Source organism: Calypte anna, chromosome 7, assembly GCF_003957555.1.
Source record: "Calypte anna isolate BGI_N300 chromosome 7, bCalAnn1_v1.p, whole genome shotgun sequence".
NCBI lineage: Eukaryota > Metazoa > Chordata > Aves > Apodiformes > Trochilidae > Calypte > Calypte anna.
The window spans coordinates 31,684,814-31,704,862 of NC_044253.1; the positions used below are offsets into that span (position 1 = coordinate 31,684,814).

General features: G+C 40.6%; 1 protein-coding gene across 1 annotated transcript in view; it reads right to left on the reverse strand.

The window, feature by feature from the left end:
- Positions 1–210: 210 nt before the first annotated feature.
- Positions 211–20,049, reverse strand: part of CPS1 (carbamoyl-phosphate synthase 1) — a 92,298-nt gene continuing 72,459 nt past the window's right edge. Inside the window, exons 29-38 of the mRNA XM_008504937.2 lie at positions 18,913–18,990; positions 17,745–17,852; positions 16,454–16,543; positions 14,894–15,064; positions 12,223–12,297; positions 8,928–9,026; positions 3,321–3,380; positions 2,254–2,366; positions 1,568–1,697; positions 211–309 (exon numbers count right to left, since the gene is read on the reverse strand). Coding sequence (XP_008503159.2) covers positions 211–309; positions 1,568–1,697; positions 2,254–2,366; positions 3,321–3,380; positions 8,928–9,026; positions 12,223–12,297; positions 14,894–15,064; positions 16,454–16,543; positions 17,745–17,852; positions 18,913–18,990 — 1,023 coding nt within the window. The remainder of the gene's footprint in view (positions 310–1,567; positions 1,698–2,253; positions 2,367–3,320; positions 3,381–8,927; positions 9,027–12,222; positions 12,298–14,893; positions 15,065–16,453; positions 16,544–17,744; positions 17,853–18,912; positions 18,991–20,049) is intronic.

Below are 20,049 nucleotides of genomic sequence, written 5' to 3' on the forward strand. Positions count from 1 at the left end.
GAAATGGGTAGAAGATGTAGAGAGGCTGGGGAGAGTATGGCTTCCCAATGAGCCATCAAAAGTATTGGCTAGAAATTAGTTTGTGTGAGTTGGAAAAACCATCAGTGAGATGCTATAAAATACATGGAAAGATGGTTAGATGGGTGATCAGAGATTCCCTCTCTTTTGTGGTGCCAGAAGCAGCAAGATTGCAGGTTGAAGGTAATTCTTCTATGCAGTGTTCCCAGTGTCAAATCGTCTGTAGTGGAAGAGACTCCTGGAGTCCAATTTCCCAGAGTATTTGACAGCTTCAGCAAAAAGCTTTGTCACCTGTCAATATAAAGCAGAGGAGGACTGAGCATTGCAAATCCTTCTACAGGAGGCAGAGTAATAAATAGAGCAGGCTCTACACTTCTACATGGTCACTCTGAATCTATTTGCAGGTCCAGTCCTTCAGTCCATCCAAATGGATACCAATTTCAAGGGAACTGTGCACAGGTGTTGGCTTCAGCCCTCTAGAGCCTGCAGGTCCATCTGGAGAGATACAGAGGAGCTGAGCTGCTTTGGCAAGACAGCTCTGTCCCTTGAGAGCTGTTTCCCTCTACAGCCCAAGCTCTTAAGAGAACACAAGGCTGTTTTCCACTCTCAAACTCAAAGATTAGAACTCTGTGATCAAAAGGCTTCAGTGAAATACATGAAGCAGGTTTGGTAATGGGGATCTCCATTCTGGTTGTCAGCATGTGTCTCACTAGAAGGCAGGGGATGGGGCTTCAATTTCCCATTCTTGCTAATCCTGCTTGGCATTATCCTGCCTACAAGTTTACAGCCTGGCACTCTCTGCTCTCCCCTCACTCCAATCACAGCAGATGATTTTGCACAGTTGGACCTCAGTTCAAGTCACTGGGTTCTATTTCAGCATCCAGGGAAATGAAGGGGAATTTGGCTGCTGTGCCATGCCAAGAGCCAGATGAGGTCCTTTTGTGAAGCCATTTACAAAGGAAGCCAAGGCAGCACGAGTCCCACTTTGCATTACCAGATATCTCTTCTCCTATCAGTATTTGAAGGGGGCTTGTGAGGAGCATAATGAGTGGCAATTGGAGACTCTGTCAGAACAGGTGGCAATTCCACCTGGATGACATTTTGGAACTGGATTGCCTCAAGGATCATTTAAGAAAGCCCAGCTACATCCTGCTTTAAGGACCGTACCGGAAAATATCCCATGAAAAAACTGTTTCCATACATAATTTAAACATGTGCCAGGCAACTCTGCACAAGAAGTTTGCTCTGAAGTGAAAATTATATAGCAACAACTTCAGCTGCAGTACAAGACTCAAGAATCTCTTATCGTTTTTGTTTTAGTTTGGTTTTTTTGTTTTGGTTTGGTTTTTTGTTTTGTTTTAGTTTGGGCACTGTTACTTTCTATAGTAGCAAAAAGAAAATCCATTCAAATAACTGCATTTCCATGATTTTCAAGCACATTATTATTTGCCAGAGATAATGAGGGTCCAAGCACTGGAAACTAAGGTCACAAGTGCTTGAAAGAACTGAAGGCTCTGAAACCTAAGAGGAGAAATAACATAGGGAGTACCTGGAAATCAGTGAGCAGAGCAATGCTGCTGTCAATAGCCATCCGCCGGATCACGTAATTATCATGGACAAACTTGCTGCTGCTGTTAGGCAAGTTAATCACCAGATCTATTTTCCCATCCCTTACCAGGCTGAGGAGGGAATGCACAAGACAGTAGCACAGTTGCTTAATGCAAATCTAAGGTGCACAGCACAGACATGCAGGAACACAGTGCTGAAAATTTTCAGTTTTGCTTTCTAAGAAAGGAAGGTTTAGGGGTTAAGGCACTCAGCTGGAACTCAGGGCTCTGTTTCTGTTACATCTATTTCTACATCTTTACATCTTATTTCCATGATGTAAAGCAATGTTCAGCCTTCATCCAGCTCAGCACAATCCTGTTAAAGGCATGACTGACTGTCATTAAGACTAAATATTCAGACCCCACATATCTTTGCATGAAAATGGACCATGGAGCAATTAATCCAAGGCATATTAAATAAGAATGTTCAATGAGATGTTCGTTAATTAAGCTGAAACCTTCCTGCTGTGACAATTCCAGAGAGAATCAGGTAAAACAAAACTTCTGGATTGAATTCTGATGTCCCATTAAATCCCTATCATTGATCTCAACATGACCAGCAATTTGGCCCTTGTATTAACTGCCCTGCATGTTAACACAAATTTAAGCAGGTGAGTGTTGCTCTTACCTCCTGACTGAAGGGAGGCTGAGATTCTGGCTCTCCTGTGATGGCCATGCCACAGGATTTGCTGGGATACCATTGGCATTGAGCCAGTCTGAGGTTGCTTCTGTGGCATAAAGCTGTTCAGGGAAGAAAATAATAAAAAAAAAGGTTACTTACTGTGCACTTCACAACACTGAAACCTTTCCTTTGACTCATGAGGATCTGACCCAACATGCAGCCTGACTGTCAGAGATGAGGGACAGGGATGGAGGACAAGCCTGTCATCATGACTGTTCCTCCATACGGAGATACTCAGAGAACAGCAGGACTTTCCCAACTTTTTTGTGTTTGACTAGCTCATGTGTGATGGCCAATGGATGGTAGTAACATATCCAGAAACAGTAAAGTTGCTAAATCCCTCTGGCTTCTAACAGGCTTAAGTTAAACCACCTTTTTTTTAATTATCATTTTGTTGTTGTTGCCTAATGCTAAGTTTCAAAAAGCAGAAATGTAAATCCAGTAGTTATAATAATGCCACTGAGGAAAATAATCCCTAAATCCTTCTTAAATAAGCTCTCCTCATCTTCTGTGGCCACGTTGTTAGTTGCCTTTCATTAGGGATATGGATGTGAAAAGATGCAGAAGTGTTACAGAAGGGATGTAAACCCTGCAAATTTCATATGTCTGCAGCTTGTGCACATCACTGAAGGTGAAGCACTTTAGAGACCTCCATATAAAAGGCTTCTTTGTCCTGCCCTCCTGTCATACAAGGCATCCTTTTGGCATTTTGATATCTTGGAGAACACAGGGGAGTTTATAATGTGACATCTTGGCTGATGGCAGAGCAAGGGTTATTCTTGCCCTCATGACTTAGTCCTTAGCCCAACTTTTAGCTGGGTGATATCTGATGACTTTATGGATCCCTCAGCTAAAAATCCCTGTTGTACTTAAAAAATGTGGGGTTTTGGTTTTGGTTTGGTTTTTTTGTCTTTTTTTTTTCCCTATCTCTACCATTCTCCATTCCTGTAAGCAAGCTAAGTACACATTTCAAATTTTGAAAACTCTAGCTCTGAATAACTGGAACCACCTACCTTGAAACCTTCCTCATGCAGTAGTTCTGCTACCCTGAGGAATCTGGAGCGGAAGGATTTCTGAAAAAGGAAATTTATTTTATACAGCATCAGAGTTTAGATCAGAAATTTAGAAACAGTGTTTTGTTGGGTAACACATGGCTCCTATCAGCTGTGCTGAGAGGCAAATACACCTTTATGTGCTGAGTGCATTTGTCTGGGTGTGCAGAGGTGTCTGTATGTGCTCACACAGTACCTTTCCAAGAAAACTGCCTGGATGCTGAAAGCCAGAATCAATCCCAGCTAAGGTGTATTTTCATTATACCACCAAGGGCAGTGTTCCTGTACTAAGCTCAGCTGCAACTACAGAAGGTTTAACACTTCAATGTTAAGTATCTGGGCATTTCTGTTCTCAAATACACAAACTAGACTCGCCTCTGCTCTTAATTAAATATCTTTACAATCATAGCCCAAACATTTTGCCTTTTCTTCTGGCATATAACATGTATGGACAGGCTTAGGGCTCCCTTTGGATGCTCTGTTTGCAAATTCACAGGAAAATGAACCTGTGCATGTGCGTGAGCTCATTTCTAACTCCCCATGGCTTATGGAATGGAAAACACAAAACCACTCAGGAGACCAGGACACCTTATTCCCATGAGGAACTGAATGGCAATGTTCTTAGAGCACCTTCTTTCAAAGACTCTCTCATAATGCATACCTAGATCCAACACAATTTAGAAGAAGTAAAGATAAGACAGCATCCTGGAGACATCTGTACTTGAGCAAGTCATTTTAGAGCAACAGGCAAGTGAAAATTCGATCCCAGTATAACTTTCTTTAGGATACTGCAGGTACAGCAATGCATAGATCAGATGCAACACATACCCATGACAGGCCAAACCTCACTTTTAACCTTAGTCTGGCTATTTGGAAGTAAGATTATTGCAAGCTCCTTTGTCCCTGCTGGAGGTAATGGTAGATTAACCTTTATGGGTGAGAGAGGAATATTCCGAAGGGTGAATGATTTCCTATGAAGAAAAGGAGTCAACGGGGGTTTTTTGAGCACTCTGTAAAGAACCTCATTCTGAAAGCCATCTCATTCTGTACAATAACTGGAAAATATAAATATACAATGTGACAGGATTGGCAGCTTCCTAGTCAGGGAGAACAGTTCTGCCTTCTGGTCAGAAGGGCTGGCTTTCACAACAATATTATAAACTTCTATCAAACATATACTGAACATTTGTGACACATAAAACAGCTTTTCCATGAAAAGAAATTACAGCTGTCAGTTTGCATCCGAGCAGCCTCAGATTTACAAGCTGGCTGAAAGAACTCATGTAAGAAACCATTAGTTACTAGAGGTGAAAAGTACAAGCAGATTTATTTAGTGGAAGATATCTATTGTAAGAGAATTTTATTCTTTATCTTTTACTGGAAAAGTTCTATTTCTTACAACCTCTGTTTCGTGTAGCATGCCTTGCCTTGCTATTTGTAAAGGGCCACATGCTCAGTTAATTCAATACAGTCACATCAGTTCTCACTAAAATCCAGTTCAAAACAAGGCCAGCTCATCTCCTGTGATTATCTTGAATTCTGTATCCAAACCCGCTGTGGAGCATGCAAAAATTCTGGTATATAAGGAACCAAGGCAGAAGGTTACCTTGAAACAACAAACTTGGAGTGTTGGGATTTAAAAATAAAATACTTCATCAATACTTTCTCTATCTCGTGGTCACCAGCACAGATGTAAGACAGATGCACTCCATCCCAGAGATATCACTGAATAGCCCAATCAGGAAAGAAAAGAAAATGAGCTTTTCAACTCCTTTTGCACAAAACATAAATTATTTAATGGCGGGCTCAGGATTTCAGCAATAGAGATCTCTCTGAATCATGAATAGAGGTCAGATTATCAGATTGCATAAACTGGCAGAGATTCATTTGTCTCACAAGAAAGCCATACTCCATTTACCCTGGCAGAGCATCAAGCCTTTAAAATCTTGGGGAACCTCAACCTGTGCAATGTCAGAGCACTTGCAACTGACGGATGGACAAACCCATTGGGCTTGAGGGGCTGCTGGCTGCTCAGCCTGCCTTGGGCTGTCCCATGGATGACAAGCAGTGCTTTCCTATGTGACTTGAGGATGATTTACTGCATTAACAACATTTCTTCCTGGTCCTAGTAGGACCACTGCTGGAACTCAACCTGGAAACACAGCAGCATGGAAGCCCCTCTGCAAGGCTGGGCTCATTAACTGGGTGCACTGGGACCTGAAGATTGCAACACAGCCATTTGACTCTTGGATTGTGATACCCCTGAATCAAACATTTGTGAAGACACAAGGATGTTTCTCTCTGCTCTTGTTATCTACATCTATTTGATTTTCACCCTCAAGAAGGCATGTCTCATCTCACCTCAACATAATTAACAGCAATATCAGAAGGGTGCAGTATATGGAATAAAATAAATATGTTCAGCCTAGACACATTTGAGAGAAGCAGAATTCACCACCTTTTCACTTCTTATTTCACTCCTCTGTAAGACCTAAAAGTCCAGTCTAAAAATCAGAGCAATAATTATGAAGCAATGAAACCCCTGAAAGCTGGGCATGTTCCGAGTTCACCATCCACTGCATTTCAAAGCAACACCTTTCTCAGAGACAACCAACTTGTCAGCTGTTCAGAATCAGCCCTGAGTGCACCAGAACAGCTCACAAAAAACATTCCACAGTTGGAAAGCCAGAGGCATCTGCCAAGGGAGGGACCTGGATCCCATCACTCCCTCACTGGAATGAAATCAAACATTTGGTGGTCACAGAGATGGCAACTGGCATCTTGTCCTTTTGAGCCTGTATTACCCTTCTGAGAATATCCTAACAATGCTACCAGTTTGAGGTACATGATCTAAAGTTTCTCATCAAAATAAGAAGAACTTTGCTTGTGTTCACAGCCCACCTTATGCCTTGATCCCTGTGCTTCTTTTTGCAGTGCAGGGGTCCCTTTTCCTCCAGCCTTTAATACTCAGGGAAGACCATTCATAGCCTACATGTCAGACCTAGGTGAGGATTTCAACCCTCCTTTCTTACAAGGCTTAATTTACCCTCAGTTTTGAAATGGACCCTGGAAAAGGAGGTAGGTGACAAACTCCAGAGTGGTGAGGAAGCAATACATCATTCTCAGCATTACCTTTACGCTTCTTGTTTTGGAGTTTAATTATATATAAATAATATGCCGAGAAGAAGAGAGACCTTTAAGTGACTGATCTGTTGTTTTCAAGTCTGTTTTGTAAAACCATAAACTGTAAACCACTCATTAAAAAAATCACAGAATCTTGTTACTCTTCAAAGGTTTGGAGGGTTGAGTTTTTGGGGTTGTTCTATCTTTTTTTCTTTCTTTTTTTTTTTTTTCTTTACAAAGAATATTTGGCTCTGTAACAGATAGTGACACAGAACCTACATAAATGCCTTCTCTGCTAAAATTACTCTTGTTGCCTGTTTGCTTTAAGACGTTACCAGGAAAATAGCAAAATTTCAAACTCTGGGTTCCCTTTTATAATTCTCTGGGCTTTACATTTCCCCTTAAGTGGCATTTTAAAATCTGCAGTGATTAGACATACGGGTACCAATGGACCAGAGTTTCATACTGAACTTCTAACTTTATCTAGGTAGCAAGCAAACACTGCTGCTAATCTCAGGTCACTAAGAGCAACACTTCCAGCTAGTGATGTGTGTATATATGTGTGTATCTAAGGACTAAACAGTGATCTGTGTTAGCAGAAGTCATGTTCCTTTCTGGCCACTTTGCACACACTTTCCTTCACATCCTCTGCTGGCATAGACAGCCCAACGCATTTTTTACACCCCTTGTCTTTTTGTCTTTCACACCCCTTTCATACCAGTTGTCTAACAGGAATATACACATGATTTAGCAATTTGACTTTTTTTTTTTTTTTTTAACATATACACACCTCAAAATTTATAAGTGTATCTGACTTCAGCAACTACTGCAGTTGGCAACAACCCTGTGATAAAGAATAATTGTTTTCTTTTCTGCATAGCTACCTTTTCATCCTGAAATGCACATCCCCCTTACTGATGCAGAAGCATGATCAGAGCACAGTTGCTCCTGTGGTAAATGCATCAGAAGCTTTCTCAAGTAAGGGCTCCTTGCAGAAGCCATTGCACTGGAGGACATCCCATAGGGACACCACTTAAACTTTTTGTCTTTCAGCACCTTTGAAGGGTGCTGACAGCAACAGACTAAACACTCAAGTCCAAGTTCTAGTCTGGTATAGACCTGCAAAATATGTATCTGAGATGCTGTCCTTAAGAAGACAGAGCTCTGGCAAGATGCGGCAACCAGAAACATTACTACACAAATGTGCTGCTGGTTTTTTCTTTATGAGCTACTTGGTCCTAGCTGATAGGAGCTGCATGGTAGGGTATTAACCACCCACCATCATCAGACAGGGAAAGGAAAGCCTGGAAAAGAGGAGGCTCAGGGGAGACCTCATCACTCTCTACAACTCCCTGAAAGGAGGCTGGATCAAGTGGGGGTTGGTCTCTTTTCCCAGGCAACTCTCAGCAAGACAAGAGGGCATGGTCTTAAATTGTGCCGGGGGAGGTTTAGGTTGGACATTAGAAAGAATTTCTTTACAGAGAGGGTGATCAGACATTGGAATGGGCTGCCCAGGGAAGTAGCGGATTCTCCATCCCTGGAGATACTTAAAAAGAGACTGGATGTGGCACTCAGTGCCATGGTCTGGGAACTGCAGCGGTAGTGGTCAAGGGTTGGACTTGATGATCTCTGAGGTCCCTTCCAACCCAGCCAATTCTATGATTCTATGATTCCATGATTCCATGAATAATGGCAGCTGTGCCCTTAGGCAGCCCAAAAATCAGGCTACAGTGTGAAGACTTTAAGCCCTCACTTCACTGCACTCAAGTGTATTCCCATCATGACTCTAAAGAAGAGGGGAATGTGACTGTGCAGGTCCCATTGACTGTCACACCAATCCATAGCCTCCCAATTCCCTAACAGTGTCACCTTTCCCACTATGACAGACAACAATGCTGTTCTGCTGGAATGAAATCTCTGCCATCTGTGTGGAAAGACTGTCTGTATGGAAACTGTCTCATTCTTTTGAGGGGCGGAGGGGAATTGATTTCAACAGGTCAAGAGGCAATGTACAGACAAGAGGAGTTCACCTGCCAGAAAAGGAAGGTAACATTGCCAAGGCTCCCATTCGGGAGCGTGCAAGGAGCAGCTCTAAGTTCTAGCTGGGACATTTCTATGAACTATGGGTTTTGTTCCCTTCAGGAAGGCAGCTCTTAACTCTCTGATCCCAGGCCTCTGCTGGCAGCAATCCCAGGAGTTTGCCCTCACAAACTTCTGCAGCTCCCAGTCAAAACTATCAGGAGCCAGACAGTGGTAAAAACAGGTGAGCTCCAGAGAACCCATTAAAGATTGCTCCATGGTGTTTGTTCCTCACTGGCTTATGGCACTTCAAGATGGACTGCAGAGAAGCACATGTAAGCCATAAGGACACATAATGAAAACAAGGCAACAGTTACTGAGTTGCTCCCTGTCAGTCCTCTCTTAGTTTTGACTTTTAGGACTCACCTGGATACTGATCAAAATTCCTTCCTTAGGAAACGTAAACCCTGTGGCAAGCATGGCCTTCTGGAAGGCAGAGGACACATCATCCCCAAAGCCAGCAACCTGGGGAAAAGGCACAAAGAAGGTGGCATGCAGGGAAAAAACAAAAACAACATTACTTTAAAAAGAAAAGGGGATGGAATTTTTAAATAGGCTCTTTTGACTTCTTCATGCAGAATCAGATGCTTTTCCTTGGAGTCAGCAGGCAGAGGAGAAAAAGAAAAATAAATCAGAAAATCATTGTGGACAAATCTCATAATTTTAATGAAGCAATAACAAAGGAATAAGCAACACTTTAGTTTCAAACAGCACACCAAGGAGTAACAACAAATGATTCTGCTGAGTTATGGGAATGCTGTACACAGCCTCTGCTCCAGATTTTGTGAGTGCACTGCAAATCTCTTCCCATTGAACAATACTTAAATACCAGGGAGTGTTCTGCATGCAGGCGTGGGGCTGTGTGTGTGCTCTGCAAACTGGGGTACAACAGCACTTGGGCTTTCATCTGCTTCTGGCATTTCTTCTAGAGATAAAGCACAGTATATAAAGAGGCTTTTCCATTAAAAGCCCGCAGGTGCACAAAATAGAAGTAAAATGTTAGTATGTACTTTAGAAAACAACAAAGAAGTCATGCTAATTCATAAAAATTTATTTTATATTAAAAAAAAACTTGGCAATCAGTAACAATCATTCAGAAGTTTTCCACCATTCAGAACTGCCTGTGGAGCTTAAATGCTTACAGACTGTTTTACAGTAAAGATTTTCTGAAAGAACTAAGCTGAGTTCCTTACCAAAATCTGGAATTCTGATGACAAAAAGAGCTTGAGCTTTTGTGGAAGTTTAAAAAGAAAAAACAAACAAACAAACTGAAAACAACAACAACAAAACAAAAAAAACCCAAAAAACCCCTCACTTTTCTAGCCAACTATACACTTGTTGAAAAACAGACAGAAACAGAAGCCATCAGAGATTTTTCTCTTTGCAATAACAAATCTACACAGACATAAAGACAGGAAAAAGGGGCTGATTGAGAATTGCTCTCCCATTTTCCTCTTATGGTCCTTCCTATCACAGAGTGAGCCCTCACATTCATGGTCTCACTGTTACCATGGTGAGCAGAAACCACTGTTTTGTGTAAGAAGAAAAAAAAAAAAAAAAAAAAGAAAAAAAAAAAAAAAAAAGAAAAAATAAAAATCCAAAAAGGGGAGGGATTAAAAAAAAACTCTTTAGAGAAAAGCTGAAACTACCCTTGACTGTTTAGTCTGTTCTTCACCATGTCTGGCTGAGGGTTTACATGTCCTGAATCTCCTAGGGTGGTGGGCAGCCCCTTCCCTTGTAGGTTTGGACCAGGGGTTCCTGCCTTGCTGGGTGAGGTTTATCATTATGGTGTAGTCAAGACAGCCAAAATACTCACAGAGACTCCTAGCACTGTCTCCTCTACTGTTGTGGGAACCACAACTTCCAACAAAACACATCTCTAGATGCTAGAGAGGTGTGACAAATTCAAACCCAAATCAAGCTCTGTGTCTTTGAGGTCTCTGAGGAATATGTGAGCATTTACTCAAATCAGGTTACTGTCCTTACTTCACTCTTAAGAAAGACCTTCATAGCTGTCACATTTTATGGCATCTGTGAATAGGGATCTTTCCAACTCATAAAAGTTAATAATTCCTCCCTTATGACTAAGGAAATCTCTAACTATATAAAGCTCAAAAAAATAATTTGTGCCCTTAGTTACATTTTTATTATTTTGGGGGCTGGGGGTGGGGGGGTCTGTGTATTCAATTTTGTTCTGAAAATAAGGAAGTCATGGAATTAATTTGGCTTTTTTCTGCCCATTAACTATTTTGAAAAAAAAAATCTGCTGCAATACTGATTTCCCACACAATATAGAAACCAAAATAAAAGTTATTCTGGAGAGGTGTAGAGTTCTTGCCATGTATCTGTAGAGAGACATTGTCAACCAGGTGCCTTGAATTGCCAAAGAGTGGGTGTGAGTCCACCTGTGCCTGGTTAGGGCAGGCCCCCTATTACCAGGGGGCCAATAAAGGTGGGACACACACCCACAGAGGGGACCTCAGCTCACTCTGGTGTGAGGCATGGAGAGGCCAGCAGCTCGTCGAGCCTCTGGAGCAAGAAAGGCTCTTCCTGCTACACTTCTACCCTGGAAGCGCTGTGTGGTGGCCGGAGTCCTGGAAGAGACCAGCAGCTCGTCGATCTTCAGGAGCAAGAATGGCTCCTCCCGCTACATGTATCAGTCATACTGAAATGGTCTTTCCTAACAAAACAGCTCATCTAGACATACCCAAGTGTGCATCAAATGAAGTAGCACAGGCTGTACACCTGCCTAGCTGTTGCAGAGCAGAGTTAAGCCTCATCTAACTGCCTCAGTATTTAACAACTTGTCAAGCAGCCTTTCCTGCCCAGAATAATAATCTTCCTATTGCAACCCTTTTCTAGAAGGAAAAGAGTGAGTAAGTTTAAAGATAGCCTGGATGTATCTATAGAAGTTATGGGCAGCTGGGAGACAACTCATAAGCAAATCTTTCTTCTAGAGGAGTCAGTATCTCTTCAGATTATGTAGATGGGGGGCTCCTATCACAGACAGAGAAACAACCTTTTGCCTTTCCAGCATGCCACGCTACACCAGAGACACATTTCAGAAGCACCTCACAGCCCTGCTGTAGAAAGAGTGGGTAAAGTTGTCCAGTGTCCCTCTCATCCTACCAACAGCCAGTCCTGCACCCACCACGTTTTCTTCACTCTTTCTCACCTTTTGCACCTTGGGTCATGTCCTGATGGTTTCCAGACAACAACAGAAATATCACCCCACATATTTGTTGCGTTTAAAAAGGAGCATGTTCCAAGACCAAATGTTTGTGACCTGGAGTCTTCACATTCCCATTCTGGCATGTGTTGATGAAAGGTTCTGAAAGCTTCAAGAACTTGTCTGTCTAGAAGCAGATGATTCATAAAATGGACTGACACACTGAGAACCTCCCAGAACCCAGGAGCTCTCTGATGAGCTAATTTCAGGCTGTCACACCAACCAGATCCAAGCAGGAAGCTGACATGCAAGTAAAGAGGGACATCCAGTGGCTGAACAAACCGGGTTTTCCAGGACAATGTTTTTTTGCAGACAAGCAAGATATTTTAAATTTTCTGGAGAAGCTACAAATGCCATCATGATTCAGGCAGTAAAGATTCATGGAGTTTAAAGGCAACTTGGCTTAAAAAACATAGAAAAGCTAAAAGATACCTCCCCAGTAGAGGCCATTTCACATCGGAGAACGGGGTCAGCATCACTCAGTCGGGACCATGAAAACATTGGGGCCTGGTGAAAGAAAGAAAGGGAGAAAGAGAATGAAAATTTAATGGATCATTTAAAAGAAAATTAAATTAAAAAATATCCAGGTGCACCTGGAAGTGACAGAAAGACACAGACATGAATTAATCCAAAAAACTCACTAGTCAAAGCTGATAAGTAAAGAAGGACTTGACAAATGAGTTCCCCCAGCATCTTGTTGACAGACTGGAACAAATAAAGACATATTGCCCCAATAAATCATCTTTCTAACTCTGGCAATCCTGCTCACCTTCTTATGGCAGCTTTCTAATCTGTGGTAGCTCACTATCACTGTAATTTTTAGGACAAACTTTAAAAAAAAAAGGCATCTAATTTGGGATACACGGAGAGACTATTTGAAGCTAGTTGGTTTTTTCTGAGAAAACTGTTCTCCAACAGAAATTTTTAATTCACAGGAATTGATCCATTCCACAAGAATACATTCTTTTGTTTTAAAACTGATGAAACTTTGTAAATTATTATCGGATTTTGCCTCCCCCAAACACACCCCCTTATTTTTTGATCTCTTGTATGAAAGTATTAAAAACTCCTGACCATCACCATTATCTGAGGACTTAAGGCACTGCTGTCTCAAATTTGACCTTAAACAAAAAAGGGAGAGAAAGAAATTGGCTGCTAAAGAGCCAATATCCACATGTGGCAAATACAGAACAAGTTTTCTGCTAAGAAATAGTTTTCTATATAGGGGCTGTCTGCATCTTAAACTGCTAATGGCATTTGCACAAAGATAGCTTCCTTGCTGCTTAAAAAAGAAACTATTTTTAAATCCAATGACATAATTCTGTTCTTGGAAGTCACTGCAGTAACACTGGAGACAATACAGCCACTGTTTCATGACACCTAACAATGACCAGCTAAAATGTGACAGCAGAAATTCACTGTGAAAGGTTTCTCAAAAATGACATGTCTTCATGACTTTTAGATAAGTCTTGCTTCTTACATAAGTAAATAGAAAATTTTTTATAGAAATATTTTTATAGGCTAACTCTAAAGTCTCAAGCTGAGATATGGCAGTCAAGGTGGATTATTTTTAATGCCCATATTGTCTTGAAAGGTAACAAATGACAAAAGCTTTCCACCACCTCCCTAACTTTTTTCTGCCAGGAACATGAAAATGCATCAGCAGGAGTAGACTGGCACTGGAAATAAATCCCATTTAAAACTTAGTCAGTCATGCTCTATCCAAGATTTAATCTTGGTCAGGTCACAATGTTTTCATCATCCTGCAAACAAACATGGCAAAACAATAGTTCAGTCACTGGGGCTAAAACACTGGGTCTCCAAATACACAAAGGAGCAGCTATGTTGTAAAGAAGAAAATCATTTCATATTCTCTTTTCAGAGCATTTAAGAACTGCTGGAAAAAAAAATCATTTCCATGCAAATATTCCTAGTAATAAAAATGTAATAAGACAGAAAATATAATGCATGAATAACAAGAACCAGGTTTAACTGGACTATTTTTCAAAGTTTAGCATTTCCAAAGCTATTAGCAGGTTTTTATATTTGACAAATCCATACACTACACAAGCAATATAAAAAGCTTTGTAGTGAAGTCTTGAATAACACAGTTGAGTTTTCTGCTCTGTAGCCAACATTCCCAGGAGAGACAAAACTCTCAACAGTTTAGCTAGCAGTGCAAAAGATAAATTTATAAATTTATAAAAATAAATAGGACTCACAAAACTAAGAAAAGTCTCAGATTAGAATTTCAAATAATGCCTATCCGTAGCAGCAAAATAAAATTTAAAGCTACTTTCAGAATGGTTGGCTTGCCAGCAACCTAAGCTGGCTTGGGCCACAGATTTGGCTTGTGCTTTAATAGATCTCAACATTTTATAAAGAGAAAGATGTAAGGTGCTTCCTGTTTCCTCAGCTCTCACTTGATATGAGAAGCTATTAAAGCTTCAAAGTTTCTCTATTCTCATTAGCCATGTATTTTCTGCACTACTGTTTTAGGTCTTTATGATTAGGATCTTCAATTATATATTTTTTCTTTTCTAAGTATTAAAAAAATATATCTCCAGTTTACTTTGGTATCTTGGGTGCTGCATGAGCTTATAAATTATGAAAAATAAAATCTTGACCCCACTGAAAACAAAGGATCCAAGACTTTCAATCCCATTTTAACTGGTGGGGCATATAAAGGGGATTCCATATATTCAACAGCCCATGTTCCAAATCCTGAAGATAAAATCTGGGGGAGACTGAAAATACAAATTCATACAAGTCCACACGTGTATTAGGTATTATGAAGTATCCTGATCTTCAGTTTTCAATTCTGCAAATGCATATTTACTATGCAGTTAATAAACATGATTTAAAGTGGGTAAGAAGAAATAAAGGGAGATAATAATCACTTTGTCAATAATCACTGGACAATTTTCCTTTGATTTTTCTTTAAAATTCCCAACAGACATTTTCTTTAAAAGTCAAAAGTTCAGCTTGGCATTCGTTTAATCACTGCATTTTTCTCTCTGGACATTAGAGGACTAATTGCCTATTACCGTACTAGGTGCTGGCTCTGTTTTAAGAGGTTTTGGTGGTTTTTTTGAAACTGTACCTTAATTCCAACATAGTTGGAGGGAATAATGGGATGTTCCAGGGTGGGGAGGGATGATTCATTAACCTCTTCTCCAATCATCACTTTTGTGGCCACATCAATGAAGTCCACACCCAGAGTCTTCGACACAAAAGGGAAGGAGCGGGAAGCTCGCAGGTTGCACTCAATCACCTGACGGAATTAAAAAGGAGAAATACCAAAGTCAGGCACCATGTGGTAAAGAAAGAGACTGATGCATTTTTCTGAAATCAGTCCTCACCTGTCTTGGCAGAGATACTCTTCAGATTGCCAAAGACACAGAAATTGTGTTTAAAACTATGAACAGCAACAAGAGATGGGGAGTGTCCAGCTAGAGACACAAGGAACCTGGTGTTCTGCAACACTGTTTTATCTCTATTGCCTGAAAACTAGAACTGAGAGGAATCCAGGGTTCACTTTGAAAAACAGATTGTACTATAGCCAAAATTAATATGGAAGAGGTATGGAAATTTATGTGCAACCTTTTAGAAGCCCATCTTGTTTTGGTTTCTTTTTCCATGGTAATGGCACTTAATGAATGACTGGGCTATGCTTATCAACCTTCCCATCTACAGGAGAACTTCACTCAGTCACCCAGGCAAGGAACAAAGAAGATCTGCATCCTGCTGGGAAGCCCACCAGAAATCAATAGCAAAAGAATTGCTGTAAGTGAGAATGAAGGGGGAGTAAATGGGGATGAAACTACTTAGTTAAGAAAGAAAACATGGGAGGGGTTAGCCAGAGCAAAGGCAACCACAGCTGAGGGAAAGCAAGGAAGGAAAAATTCCATTCTGTCTCTCTGGAGTTTCTGAATAACTACTTGTGAAACAGAAGAGAGTGAAGAAAGGGGAAGTACATTTTTCTCAACTAATGGCCCAAATGGGATCTTTCACTCATAATGCATCTCTTCTGCACCCTGTCAGGTTTTCTATCCATTCAGCATTTCCGCAGTTATACTCTGCTCATCTTTCTCTGACTTTTTTCCATTAGCACCAGAAAGCCAACTGTTACCCACAAAGGGTCAGACATCTGCTGTACTTCTGTTACTGATAGCTACTAGAACCACACTATTTAGATAATCATCTTAATGGATTATATTAAAGGCTTAAACACTGAAATTGTCTCGCTTTCTTCCAGTGACTTGGAAAGCTTATTTTAATGGTCATAATTGCTGAAGATGAGAGAGGATATCAGAGATCTAAAAGCAATGATACTCAGTTCATAGGCTGAGGCGTAGATCCTGGTCCTGTCCATCATATTCAAAGGTGATAACTTTGGGAAGTACAACAGCTCAAAGAGAAACAAAGCTCTTGCTGACAAACAATGCAACAAGTCTCTCTTCACCCTCAATGGGAAGACAAGGGAGAGTTGTGTGTCTAGGGATGGCATGGGTGAGCCACATGTCCTCAGAAAAGGCAGGTTAGAAACCCACAGCTGCTGCTGCTGTCACAGAGTTTCCATGACAGGGGGGATCACAGGAGCCAGGCACCTAACTGCTCAGAGCAGAGCCTGACTTCCTCCAAAAGTCACAAGAGCTCTTACCAGCACATCATTGCCTCGCACCAAGAACTGGATGTTGAATGGACCAGAGATAGCAAAGGCACTTGCAATCTTTTTTGTAGTAGCCTTAACCTACAAAAATAAATAAACAAAATTTAAAATAGATTTTTAAAATAGACAGCATCTGACAAAACAAGACATCATCATGTCAATAAATCACCCCACGTGTGGATTCCTTAAATGTCACACCTCTCTGCCCAAGCACATTTTCTCTCTATGCCCTCACTTTGGCAATAGCACCACCTCTCAGAAGGAAACATGTTCATTTGCTGGGTAATCCAGAGCCCAAAGCAACATTTGAGGGCAGAAGTGAAAACAAAGCTTCATATGGGTGTGGGAGAAAGAAAGGGAAGGAGAGAGAAAGAGCATAAATACCTCCACTGTCTATATACAGAGGAGCAGTTCCTCTACTGCACACTGCAGCTTTTATCAACTTTCTTGGTGAAATAACAAATAACAATGTTTTGCCATTTGTGATTACAAACTTGATTTTACATGTGTCCCAAGAGTCTTTCACCAACAGGCCTGTCCCATCACAAATCAGTGGCAGGTGTGTCAGCAGAAATACTCCAGAACAAATTGGGAGAAAAGACAATGGCCTCATTTTCTAGGTTTGTCAAGAAGACACATGCCTTTTCAGTACAAACACTTACAAATAGCTATGCTGCAGGAGATTACTACTTTCAGAAAAAATAGTTGGAGCACAGACCATTGCATTAAAATTCCTCTTAGCTTCCAAGCAAATCCTTTTCAGGATGATATCTTGGGGAATGGCACATTTCATTTAGAAAATACATTTTGACAACTAACTCTGTATCACTAGATTTATTAATGAAAGGGGGGAAAGTCAGGTTTAGGAGAGGTTCATCCATCCTCATCCCCTTTCCAGAAAAGGCAGACTGCTAGAATGTCATACACTGATCTAATCATTTAAGGAGTGTGGTAGAAGAAGTAGTGGAAAGTGCACCGTGGCATACATATAGATGAGACACTCCTCTGCTGCTGTGGTTTCTGGTCTTAAACCAGTCAAACAAAAAAATCTAGTGTCTGAAAGTGAGTATATCTATGGCTTCAATTACTGGGATTCAGTTCAGATGATCCTGTGTGTAGATCAGCCAGTCACAGGGGGCACAGTAACACCCCACATTTGCACAACAGCCTTTAAGAAAACATCTGTGATTGAATTTCTCCTGAATTTCTCTTCTAAATTCTCCCAAAGAGAAAAACAGATTCAAAGTCTTGTTTTCTTTTCACTTTTCAGTGCAACACCTACCTTTTCCAAGGCTCCCTGGCTAATAGTTTGTGTGGGTAACATGAGGGTGGCATCTCCAGAGTGAACACCTGCATTCTCCACATGCTCTGAAATAGCATGTGAGATAACCTGCAGACAGTACCAAGAGAGCAGTCAGTCACCTCACCCTCTCTCATCAACTGTTCCATCTCCATACCCTCTGCTAAGTACCATCCAGCACACCCTCCTGAATGGAGCTGTATCCAAAAAAAAGGATACAGATGGAAGAGGAAACGAGAAACTCAAAATTTGGGGGATAATAGGCTCAAAGCAGACAGAAGGCATATATGAAAGGGGATCTCATTACTGTCTTTCATGCCATGGTGAAGCATATTGAGAACATTAAAAAACAAACACCATGGCCTGGAGGATCCTAAGGCTTCCTTCTTCTCCCTAACAAACATGGACTCAGAAGGTAAAAGGCTTTAATACTAATTAAGCTTTAAACCATCTCTCTAAGTTCTGCTTGCCACAAACACAAAAACGTTGTGGTTCACCAACAGAAGCAGCTATGGACTAACTTCATTTGTATTTACTTTTTTTTCTGTGGTGTTTCAACCATGGAAAAAAGTAATCAGAGGAACTTTAGACCTAAGGATTGAAATTAATGAATTGCCTCAAGGCACACTACCTTGATACTGAAAAAGTGATCTTGTCTGCTGGTTAAAAATGAAGGCTGAAAACAGAATACTTCTGTTAAACGACAAGTTTGGGTTTTGTTGTGTGTTTGTTTGTTGTTTTTGGGTTTTGTTTTTTTTTTTGTGAGAACTGTCTTTGATTAAAAATGTAATGCAAGGTGGAGTTGTAATAATAGGACAACTGTGGTAATATCATAAGATGTTGATACAAGTCTAAAGAAATTAATTTGTGAAGCCAGTAATTTGTGAAACCATTAAAAATTACATTCTAAAGGATTCATTCATATGGTTAAGCAAAGCTTAATAAAATAACTATTTAGATGTGTGTAATAAGTCAGGTTGAACTTTTCAAGCATGATGTTATTGAACCCAAGATTAATTAATCTTTTGTTGTTTCTATACTCTTCTCAGCACAAATCCATGCCTGTACAGTGAATCATTCAAACCACACATTTTTGCAAATCTCCCATCCAGAAAAAACATTTATTGTTGAAGAAAAGCAAAGTTCTTACACTTCCTGCCTTTGCTACAGCATCCATCTCCACTTCACGGGCATCTTCAATAAATTTAGTGAGTACCACAGGGTGATCCTGTCATCAAGACAAGACAAAAAAAGAAAGCTTTTATTTGAGAGTATTTGGGGACCACTCAATTGTTCCACTATTCATCACTGGAAAAGTTTTGGAAGCAGAATCACACAAGACCAATTAATATCCTTATTTCCACAGATAAGTGAACTTTCTGAAGAAATATGGGGGAAACTTGGAGTAATTTCCCCAAAGCCACTGATGCATTTGTTTGAGTCCTCCATGATGTCATGATGACAGAGACATTTGGGGCAAAACAAAAAGAGCTTTTAGGTGAGACCATTGTAGAGACAAGACAGTGGGATATCTGCATGGATCCAGAGACTTCTGATCCTGTGTCCTGAAGATATTTCTTTCCTTCAAGATCTCAAATTCTTCCTTCCTCTTTGTCTCCCAGTCACCCCACTGAGCACCTTATTCCCAGAGTAATTGATTCTTATCATACCTGATGACTCTGAATTGTGCCCATTTGCTTTTTAGAAATGTCATATATTTTAGGCAAGAGATGCATTCCTTTCTCATTTCCTTGCCTCATTCCCCAGGTCTCCCAAGAGAGAAGTTGCCACTAATTTTATCTGGCCAGGAACAACCTGTCCTTGGCTCTCAATACATTCACTGGTAAACAGCTTTCCTTTCCCCTTCAACCTGCTTACACTTCTGACTCTTCCCTAATGCTTTCTCCTTCCAGCCACCTGCTCCAACAAACAGTTAAAAATCTAATCCATGTTCTTCTAGGCCAGCTTTATGTCTCAACATTTTACCTGTCCCATCCACTATTAACTGCCTGTTACTTATTAGAGAAAAAAATGGAATAAATGACAGTCTGTGCATGCTGAAAAGGCTCCTCTTGAAAAAATATAAAGCAATTTCAAAAGTTACAAGAAACAATTCCTTACATTTATCAGTGCAAGGGCAAATTCACAGGCAAGGACAATGTAGCAGCCTGCACTGTTTCATACATTTAGATGTTTGTGTCCTGTAACTTTCTGTCTTGCTGCAGTTTTTCACCAGAAGATTTTATATGTACACAGAACCTTGTTTACTCCAATCTGTCTCAACTCA